This window comes from Borostomias antarcticus (assembly GCF_949987555.1).
Source record: "Borostomias antarcticus genome assembly, chromosome: 4".
Taxonomy (NCBI): domain Eukaryota; kingdom Metazoa; phylum Chordata; class Actinopteri; order Stomiiformes; family Stomiidae; genus Borostomias; species Borostomias antarcticus.
In genome coordinates, this window is record NC_140237.1 from 7,297,629 (window position 1) to 7,313,104 (window position 15,476).

The 15,476-nt window shown below is 43.2% G+C and overlaps 1 protein-coding gene across 7 annotated transcripts in view; it reads left to right on the plus strand.

Annotated features, from left to right (window-relative positions):
• The window catches only part of madd (MAP-kinase activating death domain), an 85,342-nt gene that overhangs the window by 55,971 nt on the left and 13,895 nt on the right, over positions 1-15,476 (plus strand). For all 7 annotated transcript variants that reach the window (XM_084436995.1, XM_084436991.1, XM_084436992.1 and 4 more), the window contains 8 exons: positions 4,789-4,944; positions 7,167-7,287; positions 9,861-9,981; positions 10,391-10,496; positions 12,276-12,386; positions 12,517-12,624; positions 14,485-14,649; positions 15,292-15,364. In XM_084436995.1, coding sequence (XP_084293121.1) covers positions 4,789-4,944; positions 7,167-7,287; positions 9,861-9,981; positions 10,391-10,496; positions 12,276-12,386; positions 12,517-12,624; positions 14,485-14,649; positions 15,292-15,364 — 961 coding nt within the window. The remainder of the gene's footprint in view (positions 1-4,788; positions 4,945-7,166; positions 7,288-9,860; positions 9,982-10,390; positions 10,497-12,275; positions 12,387-12,516; positions 12,625-14,484; positions 14,650-15,291; positions 15,365-15,476) is intronic.

The window sequence follows — 15,476 nt, forward strand, 5'->3', positions numbered from 1 at the left end:
TATCATTATGTGAATCAACAGGGTATTAGAATCCAGCAATTGCCTCTTCACACTGTGATATATTTGGATGCCGTATATACTGTAAATGAATAAACGAGGCGGAGACCGTTTTCCATACGTCTGGCTTCTTTTACTGCAACTCTTAGACTGACGTTACAAAATCATATCTGGCTACTACACCACTAACGTGCACCACCACGTTATAACACGAAGTGAAAAAACAGTTTTTGATTTAGGGACAGTGAGGTGTCTGGCTATCATAAAGAGTTTGTTGGCAAATAGATTTGACAACTGGACAATGGATGAGTTGCACAGCAAATATGCAGTATCCAACACTTCGTTCATGGCTAGCTAGCAATGGTACAGCAGGCTATGGGAGGAGCTCATTTGGGTAGCTGTTAAAGCCAGCGCATTGATTTAGATCGGTAATTAAACTTCAGCTGAACTACGTGTGCTACGTGTGCGTATACACGGTTTTAACGCACGTCTGCTGGCCAATCAGGAAAGAGTATTAACCCAGGCCATGGTATACAGATGTGGGAAGTTAGAAATGTCACATGCTGCAGCATTTCACGTCGCGGTATTTGGAAGGGAAATCCCGTTGGAAATCTCGTGGGATTTCAGACGGGTGTTATTTCGTTTTAGTGATGCACCACCGCCAGGTGGCGTCTTTGAGTTGATTTAGCAGGCTGGGCTCTGTTTTTCTCCTATAGTCTACGAATGAAGCATCATTAAGTTTCACATTCTTTAATTTAAATGCTCTGTTGTAAAGCACTTTGAGCTGAATTTATCTGTATGAAAGGTGCTATACAAATAATGTTTAATTGTTATTATTACCTTGTTCTCAAACACATGTTTTCGCCATCTGGATGTAATTTAATTATTACGAACACCTATATCTAGGCCTACAGTAGCCTATCTATCTCGGTAACTGACGTCGGGTCAAGACGTGGTGGCTGTTAGGTCAAATGCGCAAAATAACAGTATTGTAAATATATTTGTTAGTAAAGATGTGGTGAACGTGGGGGTTTTGCGTTTTGTTTCTGGAACGCATTCAACTGGTAGGCTACTTGTAAACCCCGGAAGTAAATTTGAAGACGGGGCACCAGCTAATGTAGCCAAGTCTGAGCGCAGTAGGCTATATGGCTTCAGCACGATACAAAGAAAAAATAAGCTTGATCGACTTGTGGATCCATACAAAATTGACATAGTCGCCATGAGTAAAGATCACTCATTGCCAATCATATCCGGACATTAACTATCTTGTGCATAGATAGCTGCAGGTTTGACATTGAGTGCCTTCACATGCACAATATACACAATATTTTGTTATTTGAATGATCTTGAATATATATATATTCAAGATCATTCAAATAAGAAAATATCGTGTATGTTTTTATTTATTTATACCGGCCGCCAGTCGTTCCATGAACGGCTATAGGGAATGCGCAGTTTCGCGCTGGCTACAGCCTATTATATGCACAGTTTCGCGCTACGTAGGCTATTATAAATAAGTATTATTCATTGGGAATAGCTTGGACTCGCTGGGGACTGGTGGAGAGACGCAGAGCCTCCCCAGACGCGACATCCTCCAGTTGGCTGAAGAGCTGCGCGCTCTGGCCTCCAAACAGCCACCGGCTGCGCCCCTCGCAGTGTCCACAGAAGAATACCCCCACCAAAATACCTGCATGGTGAAGACAAGCTGCAGAACTGTCTACCAATGCATGAAGTGCACCTAGCTGTCTGTGAGAGGCTATAGCAGAGGATATGTGCGAAGTGTATTTGAGCTGCCGCCTCAACCGTGCGTAAGAGCAGAGCGCATCATATAGCTACAACTAGTAGCCCATAGCCATTAAAACGGCTTATTGTTTTATTCATATATCAACTAGATAATTCGATAATAATGAGTAGCCTAGTAGGCTATAAAATGAATTCAATAGGGCAAGCCTTAAGTTGTAGCCTAGGCTACAGTACAATCACAAGACGCATAGGCCTAGCCTATCGTAAAAAGCGTTGCGTTCTCATAGGCCTATATTAACTTAGATAATTATTAATTATGCTCAGGTCATAATGTCCGTTGAAAATAATTCCCTCTAAGCAGAATTTGAATTGTATTAAAATAGGAAATGATTCCTTCTAGGTCTATATAAAAAAAAACATTTTTCTAATGTGTAGCCTATAGGCGATGAACAAAACAGCCACAATGTAGCCTGCTTAGCGAGCGAGAGGGCAGTCTACCATAAAGTGTATAACCATAATGTAATATATCTAGACTACATGCATTGTGGTATTTCTTTATATAGCCAATTGTTTCTCAATAAACAGTTATGTCATCCTCTGAGTCCGAATGTAGGCTAATAGACCGGCAGCTCTAAATGCCTTCCCAATCAATGAGACATGGTTGTAAAAATGATGTTTTATTGATGAAAAGGGTAAAACTGAAGAGTCATTGCATTGATCGATGCAGTCCGCTACCAGCAAACACTGAAAATACAGGTCCTCCAGCGAACCTGGACTAGACTATTGTAACCCCCCCCCCCCCCCCCCCCCAAATTCTTTTATATTCAAATAAACTGGATGAACCGGTTTCCTAGCCCTGGATCGTGGGGAGGGGGGTAGCCTGCGTTAGCGGGTGCTTTGCCATGACCGGCCATTGAATTCGCTAGTTTAATTGATAGATGGATTAACGTCCAAAGTAGATTGTGCAAGTATTGTATAGGTCCATGTGTAAGAGATGAATGGCTGTAACCATGAACTCAGCCAGAGGTAGGCCCTACTGTAGATTATCAGCATTATCACCAGTCTCAATTTATGTCTCAATTTATGTGTTGCCATTCATTTAAACCACCATCTCATCTAGACTACTTCTGTTGCTGCATTTTTACATTTATGCTTTCATGATTTTAGAGCGCAATAAACATTTTCCAGGATTCCAAAAAGTCCATCCATTCATCCAACTTTGTTCTGAGCGCAGCGCAGGCTGGTATCTACTGTCAAGGCTCACGACTGATGCACTCCCTTAACACGTCTCTTCCCAGACCATCAAGAGAATTTCAATATGAAAGAAAAGACCTTGGGATTCCAGGAGTCAAGGCCGTTTCAGACGGGGAGCGACATTCCGCCTGCGTTCTCGCTCGGAGCGGGCGACGCACGCGTCCTGCGCGCAGCGGGGAAAGCTGACTACAATTCAGCTCTTGTCGCCGGCGGGCGCGCAGCCTAGTTCCATATGAGAACACTCCTCGGTCCAATTCCGTATAGTAGATCAGCCTGTGTACTTTCAACGAATGTATTATTAGACATAATATCATAATAATATATAAAGCCTTCAACGACCTCCTGCTGCCTGCCTGATGTTCTCAGGGCTAAAGAGACCGCGCGATCATTCCTCTAGCTGCTTTGCTGCTAATGCGAGTTCGTCTCCGTTCCTGCCCGAGAAACAGAAGTTGAACTTAAAGCATCAAAATAGCTACAGGAATCAACGTTGTAAAGTTAGCTATCTGCTTTTTAGCCACCGACAGCTACCGTTAATATTATGGAAGCTGCTGTCGTGAGCTAACTTGCTATCACGGTCTCATCGTGCAGCTTCACAGCCTGCTATTAGCAGACAGCATTAAGTTGACAAAATCACACTTGCACATCATTAGAATTCCAACCATTTATATGGGATTTATCATTCAACTAAACATGGAACCTGAATACTACCTGATATTTCAACCTGCTGCCATCAGTGATCGGCGCGTCTGCTTGTTTGAGTCATGAATATCTTACGCAGTTATATTCCATGTAGTGTCCCAAAACTGTTAAATCATTCCCCATGTAGTTCACTATGAGTCGCACTCAATACATCCATGGTAATAGGGAATAGGGAGTGAGTGAACCATTTCAAACACATCTCTGGTCAGCTCCGTTAGCCATCTTACTCGTCCTGATGCCATGTTCCATATGAGAACACTCAGCCTAATGTATTAAACTTCTACTTGTCCCGACACTTGACAGATATAGACCCGGCGACAGTTACAGAGATAGAAACTATAAATAGATAGGCTTTGTTCGTAATAATTAAATTACAACCAGACAGACAACAAGGAGTTTGAGAACGGTAGGCTCATCTAATGTGCGAGCCAGCAATGGGTCAATGAGTGGTATTACTGCGCCCCTATGGGCAGGCGAGCGGTGGTGCGGAATGACGTAAAGCGCCTGTTAGAATACCGCGGGTCAAGTTACATTCTTATGTTCCCACATCTGTAAATGGTTTTAACCACCACACATCCAGCCAATCACAATCAAGTATTCACCCAGGCCATGGTATAAGGGTTGACAATAGTGTTAGGGTGTTTTCAAACCTATTTTTCGTTCCGATTCAAGGGGAATCGGAACTTAATTTATACAATGTTGCAACTGTCCTTAGTTCCAGTTTGTCTTCACATTTTATTTTATGAATCTGACTGGGTGAACCCACCCAGGCCCACCCATAGATCTGCGTCTGTTGATTAACAACAATTCTAAATGAACGGATTCTGTGGCACCCAGTTTGGGAACCACTGCTCTGAGACATAACCCATTACCTTTTCTCTGTGTTAACTTTCCACAGATATGTTGTACTATGTTTTAATTATTGTTTTGATGTCTGCCAGTTTTACATTTAAACCAGTAAAAAACAGAGAGAATGCAGCTTTTGGTTCAGGAACCAGGGAAGATTTGTTCCTCTGATGCCTGTCTTGATGTGGACCTCTAATACATCACCATCATGTCTTCTGACACGTTTTCTTCTACCCCCAACATACATAGATAAGTAACAGCTCAGGGGAGACATTGGGAGCAGACAGTGACCTGAGCAGTAGCGCAGGGGACGGCCTCAGTGGAAGGCCACCACCCCACCTCACTCTCCGAGGGACACTCTCCGACAGCGAGATCGAGACCAATCCAGCTACAAGCTCTGTGTTTGTGAGTTTTGCACTAAACTTTTGAAAAGAATATCTAATGTAGTTTGAAAAGAATAACTCATGTAGCTGCCACCACATGTGGCACCACTTAACCCCTTGCAGGGCTGTACGTTAACTTTAACTCATAGCACTGGTGCTACAGATGTTGATAGTTTTTTTAGCACAGGACAAAAAGTTGTCGCACAATTATAAAATGTCTGTTACCACCTCTAAACCCAATAAGTTGTGCATTTCATCACTTGTTCACACTGGCAAAGGATATTTGGGGCAGCTTAGTAGTTGCCTCACAAGGTGGGTGAAGGTTGAAAGAAAGTTGTGGGTTCGATTCCCAGTTTCTGTGTAGTTTGCATGTTCTCCCCGTGCTAGCGTAAGTTTCCGCTGGGTGCTCCGGTTTCCACCCTACACCAAGGATATGCATGTTAGGATAGTCCTGTCAGCGCCCCTGACCAAAGGCACTGGCAAAAGATCTGGAGTTGGTCTGCGTCTGACTGTGAGGAGTTGCGACCCACAGCCAGAACATTGCATAGTAAAGCATAACCAGTTGAGTTGGGCTTGTCTGCAGACAACTTAAAGCATATGAATGCATACAATGCACACGCAATCAAAACCTTGTTTTCAGACAAAAATCTTTATTTGCCCCCATAAACACAATTCAGTGTATTTATATATTTGTAAATAAATGTGCAGGGACAAAACTATTAAACACATACAAACTACTTACGAACGTACCTCGTAAAATTTGAACTCCTGTGTGTGTGTGTGTGTGTGTGTGTGTGTGTGTGTGCGTGTGTGTGTGTGTGTGTGTGTGTGCGTGTGTGTGTGTTTGTGTGTGTGTGTGTGTGTGTGTGTGTGTGTGTGTGTGTGTGTGTGTGTGTGTGTGTGTGTGTGTGTGTGTGTGTGTGTGTGTGTGTGTGTGTGTGAGAGAAGCATATCACAGCTCTAGAATATCTGCTGGCCACTGCTTGGATAGTGGCCTCCTGGCCCTCTAAGAAGAGGACAATCCATTTGTATTCTTTAAATAAAAAATGTATTACCTATGACATAAGGATTGTTGTTGCTACTCTTTTTCGAAACCTCCTGACAATATGAACAAAACAATAGCTGCTTTGTTTCATCGAGGATTAGCCAAGGGAAGTCTTTTTTCTACTACTAGTTTTTGCTTTAGTTTTTTCTTTTCCATCTTCTTCATCTGAGTTAGGATGTCGTTGGGTGTTTCTTTTTCTTGCTGGTGAGCTCGTTTGGGGTTTGTGTTGAATGGCTGGAAATATCTCTTAATTTTTGTGAGAGTGGGGTTTGCGAGCTGTCGAATTGCTAGCCTAGCTCTTAGCCACCGGCACCGGGGAGTGGAAATGGTGAAATAGAGGCAACCCATGAGGCAACCCGCCAACACAAGGGCAAGGATTGTATCACTGGACGGCAACAGCGAGGATTTTGACATGGCGGGGGTGTTACAATGGGACACCCTCACACCCTTCCTCTTTATAATAGTCCTGACTACGCACTGAGGCCGGCAATCCAAGGAAGGGAGGAGGATCTCGGCTTCCCTGTAACACCGAGGAGGTGGAGAAGGTATCCCGCTGTAGTCCTAACAGACCTGGACTACGCCGACGATATCTAACCAAGTGAGGAAAGAACAAGAGCTCCTGACCAGGGTGGAAAAGGAATGTGTCAAGGTGGGTCATAATGCACACGTCTGTATTGGAGATCTGTACGGAGAGAGGCCAAGGGTGAGTGAGAAGATGGCAGCATGGAGAATGAGACACTGAGCTTCCAGCCAGCAAGCTGGTGTTATGGGAGCCATCTCCATGGCGTGGAAACAAGTCGCGAGGACGTCCTACTAAAACATTTGTGGACATAATCAATAGGGATGCGGAAGTGGAGACCATGGATGAGATCGCCAGGTGTTTGGAGGACCAGGATAATTGGAGACGAAGACGGGAGGCCCGTCTGTGGACGACCAACATTTATAAATGTTGTAATAATGATTTGTAAAGGATGAACAGATTATGAACATATGCTTTATAAATGGCTTATTAACAAGGGTTATTCTAAAGCGCTACCCATGTGTCTATATGCAGTCTTTGTAGGTGAGAGATGAATTAGTCCTGGATCCTCTAACAGTATTTACCATATACAGTATGAGCATATTTTCTGATTAGCTGTTAGCATGAATATGTGCCTAATCAAGGGGTCAATGAGTTATCTTTTCTTTGCATTTCTCAGGGTAAAACCCATAAGCTGAAGCCAGGTGTAAAGGAGCTTATGCCGGCGGTAGCTAAGGGGCCTCCTGCCCAACCCATGGAGGACATCAGCATGAGGATCTATTTGTGTGAAGGCCTGCTGGGTATGTTGCCCTCCATATCTGTAGTGTGGGCAGTTCCTGCTACAAGTGAACTACTATTTCAGCATTGTGTCCATGTCATGTGTCTTCTTCCCATGTCTCTTAGCAATAGAAAATCTGTGCTACTCCCAAAGTTATACGTATAGATCTATGATCTTGAGCTATTCGATATGTGAGACAGGTCATCAGTCTTGGCGATGACCTCTGTGGTGGTCAAACATTTAAGGCCGTTTTGCTTACTCATGTCTTAATGCAGTGTCTCACCATGTTATTCCTTAACCCTTTCGATACGACCACGTCACCGGCAACATTTTAAAAATATCTAACAAATATTTAATAATATTAAAAAAATATCTAACAAATCTAAAAAATTCCTCACTCCAACACTTGCTGAAAGCTGAGAAACTGCGCTTTCTAGTATTATAGGGAAAATCCAATTAATATTCGAAATGTTGTCACTCTACTTTCAGGGTTAAAAGGGTTAACTGGTGCTTAATTGCCTCTTCCCCAGCGACAGCTGGGCGGGAGGTCATGTTTTCCGTGGTGTTGGTCCATATGTTTATACGTCTGTCAGCAGGATTACGCAATAACGACTGCACTGATTTTCCCAAGTCAGTGGAAGGGTGTAGCATGGGCCACCTTAGAACTGGACCCCAATCATGGGGCGGGTCCATGATCCGCCCAAACACGGCTGGCCATTCACCTCCATTCATATTTTGAACTAGGATTACGCAACAACTACCATACCGCTTTTCGTAATACTCGGTGGAGGGGTGTAGCATGGGTTAATGTAGAACCCATTCAAATTTGGCGCACACAGAGCCACAACATGCATTCAGGGGCGGAGGTCTGTGCTCTCTGAGCACCATTTCTAGTGTAGTAATGGCTTAAGGTGTTTGTATGAACCTGATTTGCTATGCATGTTCTATGTATATTCAATGTCTTTACAACAAACGCAACAACAAAAACATGTCACAACATCTTCAAAATATTTTGCTTCCTTGCCAAACTCTACTGCTAACTATCTGATCATGGCCATAACTAACACAATGAATGAATAGTAAAGCATTATGGTAGGTCTGTAAAGCTCGCTGAATGGTAAATATGGGTTACTGTTCATATTTTCTCTCTTACTCAGCTCTCTGCTTTGCCGTTAACCCACTAACTTCTTCATAACCCTCTGCTGCTGCTTCTCTTCCTTCCTCCTCCCCCTCGCCTCTCAAGGGCGTGACAAGAGCTCCATGTGGGACCAGCTTGAGGACGCTGCCATGGAAACCTTCTCTCTGAGTAGGGCTGAACTTTAACATGTTTGTATGCGTGTTTGGGCTCTGAGCTGCATGCAGTTACCCATCTGGCCTGGTGTGCTTTGATTTGCTCATTGCTCTTTCCCAACCTTCTGAATTACACAGTGTAACAAATATGTGTTAACACAAGGTGTTAATGTCTCTTTGTTCCATATTTTGGGGATTGTTCATCAAACACAAGGCTTTGATGGTCAAATTGTTGTCATAGGGGTGTACAGATGTAGCTCATTTTATTTTTTTTGCAGCAGCCGTGCTGGTGGGGGATGCCATTTTCATTTGTAATGAGTAGTGACTCACCAACCACTAGGAGGCATTGTTGAGCACACCTGGCAAATTGCAGTAACAGTGTGTCTCTGTCTATCTGATGACCTATCCCATCCGAGCATGAATCAATGCATAAAAAGCTTAAAGATTAAATTTTCCTAGCTGTATCCATGTAGTCTATCCATGTAGGTACACCGTATTGTCTTGGGGGTTTGTAATTATTCCCGGACAAGCCTTGTTTCATTGTGTTTAATATTCTGAACACTTGATTTTAGAGTGAGATAGATTGAAATCTGTCCACTACACAGCTAGTTACATTTCATGCATAGCCTGAGTTTATGACCAACAAGATGTGGTCTTGTAGGTAGATAGAGTAATATACAGGCTGGGATACTGGGCCGGTAGGTAGATCATATATAGGCTCTCCTCTAGAGAGCCTGCCTTCTCCAAACTGTCATCAGGCGGACGCAACCTCACCTTGACCGCATCTAAAATGCAAAGCAAATGGCCCCAGACTAGTTGAGGGAGCATATCATCCGAGCAAGCAGAAATACGGTTGCGCGAGCCAAATCTACATTAAACACACCCCGACTCCGACAACATGAATAAGCGAAATTAGTATGAAGCACAACAAAACAATGACGAGAGAAGACTAATACTAATTTTGCTTGTTTAAGTTGTCTCAAGTGCTTGTGCAACACCAGCCTGTGCATCGATGTAGTTTCTTCTCCCTCAGATAACAGTCTGCTTGCTCAATTGCGCCACACAAATTCTCTCTGTAAAGACAGCATACCTGGGTGTGTGTTTAGAGGCACATTAGCAGTGTGTTTAGAGGCACATTAGCAGTGTGTTTAGAGGCACATTAGCAGTGTGTTTAGAGGCACATTAGCAGTGTGTTTAGAGGCACATTAGCAGTGTGTTTAGAGGCACATTAGCAGTGTGTTTAGAGGCACATTAGCAGTGTGTTTGGAGGCACATTAGCAGTGTGTTTGTTCCGTCTATATCTAGGTAAGGAGCGCTCCACGCTGTGGGACCAGGTCCAGTTTTGGGAGGATGCGTACCTGGATGCTGTCATGCTAGAGAGAGAAGGGATGGGCATGGACCAGGGACCTCAAGAGATGATTGACAGGTGAATAATCCTTCTACACAAAATGGTCTGTATGTCTGTTTTCCAGATACTTAGCTCACTTAAAGGGGTAGTTCAGAATTTTGGACATAGAGCCTCATTTACAACTTACCCATAGATGGATTTATTGTCAGCTGATTCCATGCTGTCTCTCGTCCAGGTGTTAGCGGCATGCTAATGCTACCGCAATGCTGTAGTTACAGCTAGCATTCAAAGAAAACTCACTTAAACACTCCACAGTGCACCCAAATCAAATATGACGACAGTCTGTTTGAAGTCCACCTATCATTGACATTGTTTAACATTGTTATGGAGTAAAAAAAAATAAAAAAATCTCTGATTAGTGTTTGGTCTATCCAGACTTGGATGGGAGACTTGTGATTGTGACCTTTTGTGTTGATTTTTCACACAGGTACCTTTCACTGGGAGACCATGACCGCAAGCGCCTGGAGGATGATGAGGACAGGCTGCTGGCTACTCTACTGCACAACATGATCGCCTACATGTTAATGATGAAGGTAGGTCTTATAAAAGATCTCTTGCTGTTGTCTGTGATGTTTTGATTGGCGATGATATTGCATGTTGAGTTTTCCTGTCTTGACCACACTGTTCAAGTATAAGTAGGGGGGGTTGGTTAATGAGTTAACATAGTCAGGAACCTCCAGTAAAAGAGTGGGGTGTGCAGGGTGGCTGTTGTCAGGCAGTGCCTGGAGTAGAGGTGGGAGCCGGCCTCCCTGGATGGACTGGGCCCATTTCACCACCCTTTTGCGGTCCTCAGTGGAGCAGTTACTGGACCATGCTGGGAGGTAACTGCTGAGTAGGGATGGAGACATGCTACGTGTCCTCAGCCATCTGAGGAAGTATTAGCTTTCTGATAAAGTTTACAAAATAAGCATGAGTACCTGTAGGTGTCAAAATATCGCCAATCGATCACAACATAGACTTAAGGAAAGGAGGAAAAAGCCCCCCACCCCCATCATCATCAACAGAGAGGAAGTGGAGTGAGTGAGCCACAAATTCCTAGGGATGCAGATCTCTAATGACCTGACCTGGACACACAACACAGAGGCCATCCTCAAGAAGGCACAACAACGCCTCTACTTTCTGAGGTGCCTGCGGAGACGGGGTATGAGCACACAAACACTTGTGATCTTCTACCGCAGCAGCATTGAAAGTGTCCTGACTGGAGGCATCACAGCCTGGTATCGCAACACCGCCACCCACGACAGGAATGCCATCAAGAAGGTGGTGAAGACATCCAGAAGATCATTGGTGTGGCGCTCCCAGCCATCGAGGATCTCTGCAACCAACGCTGCCGCAGGAAGGCCATCTCCATCACAAATGACATCAACCACCTGTTCGCACCATCTCGCCGGAGAGACGGAAGATGGCTGAGCATCAGGATCGCGGAGAGGTTCCACAACAGCTTCTTTCCGGATGATGGCTGCAAGCTCAACAGCCAACAGCTGCAGTAGACCAACACTGCGTTCACCTTGATGCCTTCACATTCACTCCTTTCACATCACCTCTGCAAACTAGCTAGCTAACATTACTGTATGTAACGCTGCCTAGTAGTCCTAGGTAGTGTAGCCGTCTTTTGACATAGCTTGCTATGTAACTGGTTAACGTTAACTAGCTCAGCTGGCCATGTTAGGGAATCCCTTGCAAATATTCATGTCGGCTTGAGTTTTTCCTTGGTGGTGCAATACCGACATCTTCTGGAGTTGGTGAACTCCTAGTGTGTCTGGTCGTTTCATAAACTTTTTGCATATGCGTGTTTTAACTATGGTGTCAGTGAGTCAGTCACTGAATAGACGTTCCCTATTGTTGGCTGGCCCGCCGTGGTCGGTTCCAGCAAAAATGAAAATATTACACCTTTAAAGCACCGTTAAAGCCCCAGTCCTTGATCAAAAAGTAAAAACATTTCTTTAGTTTTTGGTCGGGTCAGACATTTAGTGTTGGTACTGTAATAGTACCTATTGGAACTCGAGGAAATGCTAGAATAAAACATATTCTATCGATCGATCGATCGATCATATTCCCATTGGCATCTACCTAGCCAGTTGTGGAGTCGATTAGTGTTGTTATACGGAGAATAACCGCCCATTGGGGAAACACTGACGGGACTATATAATGAAGCACATTGAAGCATGGTGGGGTGAAGGCTGAACCCTAGGGGGCACTGTTGTATGGTAAATAACCATGCAAAATCTAATTTATTTTTTGATCGTGGACTGGGGATTTACGTCATACAATTATTCCCACATATAATCAAACATTTTTGAATGTCTGTCCAGGTGACCAAAAATGACATCAGGAAGAAGGTGAGGCGTCTTATGGGGAAGTCTCACATTGGCCTCTCCCACAGCCAGGAGATTAATGAGACACTGGATAAACTGGCTCAAATGGTAAGAGCATAACCAACAGGCAACACCTTTTAAGCAAGACCATACACTTTTTAAAAATGTTTATTATTTTATTTTATAACATTTAATTACTTAATTTTTGTCACCCAAGGGAATTAAATTTGTGTTCCAGAATGGTCGTGAGCACTCCATCAGGCCCAGTGGAAGCCGTCACATAAAAAAGCAGACATTTGTGGTGCATGCTGGGACAGACACTACCGGGGACATCTTCTTCATGGAGGTATGGTGCACTTTGCTGATTTAATTTCATCATCATTCCAAAGTTCATGTAGACTTTTTTATAATGATTGATGACGGTCTTCATTACCACAGGTTAGAAATGGTTGACAAGAGGCCATGATAGGTCTAATTGACAGTGCTCTATAGTGCCACCATTTTACTTGCATATGTGACAAAAATAGACGTTCCCATGTGTGAGTGGGGATTTTATACACAAAAAACATAGCTGTAAGTTAGTATTCCTGTTTTTTTCTTTTCTTTTTTCAAAACAGTTTATGCCCTGTGTGCCAGCCAGCTAAATACATCTTTAAAAGAAAATGGTTGAACCTGCCAAAGGGATGATGCGTTAAGCAATTAGACCTCACTTCCTGTTTACGTGGTGTTGCGTTGAGTGGCAACCATCTTAAATTGTGTTGCATGCCTGTACCTTTAAGAATCTCACGTGTGTCACCAAATTCAAATCCTGCCACCAAATTCGAATCCTAACTGACACTGAACATCCTATCATTCACTTCAATGGGAGGCATGGCCAGCTTCAGACAGCTCTAGCGCAAAAAGTATAAATGTTACAGCTTAGATATTGCCACCGTAGGAATCATCACGCTGAAGATTCATATGTATAATATGTCAGTTTAGCTTAAAAACCGTAGGCATGGGGACAAGTTAAAAAAAAAAAGAAAATGTATGAATTCAAAATTAGCAGGTTAAAAGCTAGAGTAGAGCGCTATTCATCAGTCGTCAAACAAATGGTCATGCTTTGAAAACAAAGTCACAGACCTTAGCTACTATTCAGCACAATCCTGTGAACATTTCGGTGTGTCATTATGTGCATGAGCTGTGAAATTTGTTGGAGGGGCAGCCGTTTACAAAATGTGTGGATATTTTCAAATCACCAGCTCTCATCACTCTAGCAACTAAATTCGACTTTATCCCATGAAATTCCATAAACTCCGTCCAACTGGCTGGCCCGATATTTATCCGACTTTTGCTCCTTCTTCGGTCAGTGAGCTTTTGAGATTCGTATCGCACGGTTCGCCGGGGCTCAGGCGGAGAAGCAAGACGATGAAACTCTGCCATTTTACCAAACGTTTAGCTGAAAAGAGTGGGCAGAAGTGGACGGAAAAGCTGCCGTTTTATAGTCACACAAACACTTGATGCTAACCAACATCTATAATGCTGCTAATTCATGGAAGTATAACGATTGCTGGCTACTGCTAATCTCGCAGTGGTGAAGCTAGAATAGTACCTGGCAACCCAGCGCGCAGTACCAATGCTGTAATACTATTGGCTGGTATGATATCAACAGAGTGTCATTGTCGGGCTGTCAAAATTTCATAATGTAATAATTTCAGACAAAATATATTTTTTTATGGAAAAGCAATACTTTTACTTTGCAGCCTTTGCAAAACCCTATGGATGTATTATTTGTGAAGAATTTTTTTTTTTATCCACATATAACATATTATACCTTTAAATATATTAAAACCTATGTGATATCAACATAAAAAGGCATAGCATAAAGAAGCATGTAAAGCTAAACTGAACAGTTTAAACCGTGTTTCTAGCTTAAATGTTTTGAAAGTAGATACTGTATGTGCCAAAAACAGTGACAGGAATAATAAATAATAAGTATGCAAGAGAAAAAGTGTGTGATTTACATTCTGCAATCACACTAAAAAATAATTAAATCAATTTTGGAATAAGGCTGTAACATAACAAAATGTGGAAAAAGTGAAGAGATATGAATACTTTCCGGATGCACTGTACCTTGTCCCTGCTCATCATCCATAATGGCAAGAAAATATGTTTATAAATGCAGAGATCGGGGACATTCATGGATTCCACCCATCTTTTCCCTCAGGTCTGTGATGATTGCATAGTCTTGCGGAGCAACATCGGTACGGTGTACGAGCGTTGGTGGTATGAAAAGCTCATCAACATGACCTACTGCCCCAAGACCAAGGTGCTGTGTCTGTGGAGACGCAATGGTCAGGAGACACAACTCAACAAGTTCTACACCAAGAAGGTGAACTGCTTCCTTCACACCCCAGATCCGGATTTTACCAGTAGGCCTATAATCTAAGTGATAGCTTCATACATTACATTACATTACAGTCATTTAGCAGATGCTTTTATCCAAAGCGACTAACAATAATTGCATTTAACGTAGGAAAAGCCAATGTACTACTACTTGCCAGAACTCACAAGTGCATCTTCTTTCTAAAACAAGTGACTAAGAGCATAATCTAGTGCTGAAGGCAAATGGCAAGAATAGCAATCTAAAGTACAGTGCAATATAATACAATAAAATACAATAAGTGCTTAGGAGGGAGGGTTGTTGTAGTACTTCTTGAAGAGATGAGTTTTGAGCCTGCGACAAAAGATGGGCAGGGACTCACTGTCCTGACATCAGTGGGCAGTTCATTCCACCACTGCGGGGCCAGGACAGAGAAGAGCCATGACCGTGTCGATCGACCGCAGGAGCCTCGGAGTGACGGGGCAACCAGGTGCCCCGAGGTAGCAGAGCGTAGCGGACCGTAGCAGCGACGCCTTTCTCCTCGAGGGTGGAGAGGAGTCCACCATTGGTTCATTTTGGTAGAATTCCTTATCAATGCGTCTGGTCCCATTCAATATTCAATTAAATATGGTTGTTGTCTATTGTTTCTAGTGTCGTGAACTGTACTACTGTGTGAAGGACAGCATGGAGAGGGCGGCTGCAAGACAGCAAAGCATTAAACCAGGTATGTTGGAGTGTTTGGTGCCCGTGGCCTGTTTTGTAGAGCAAAGCAAAGGTTTTGTTTCCCTAAAATGAGTCATGTGGCAGCCATGCAATAATATAAATTGTTAAAATAA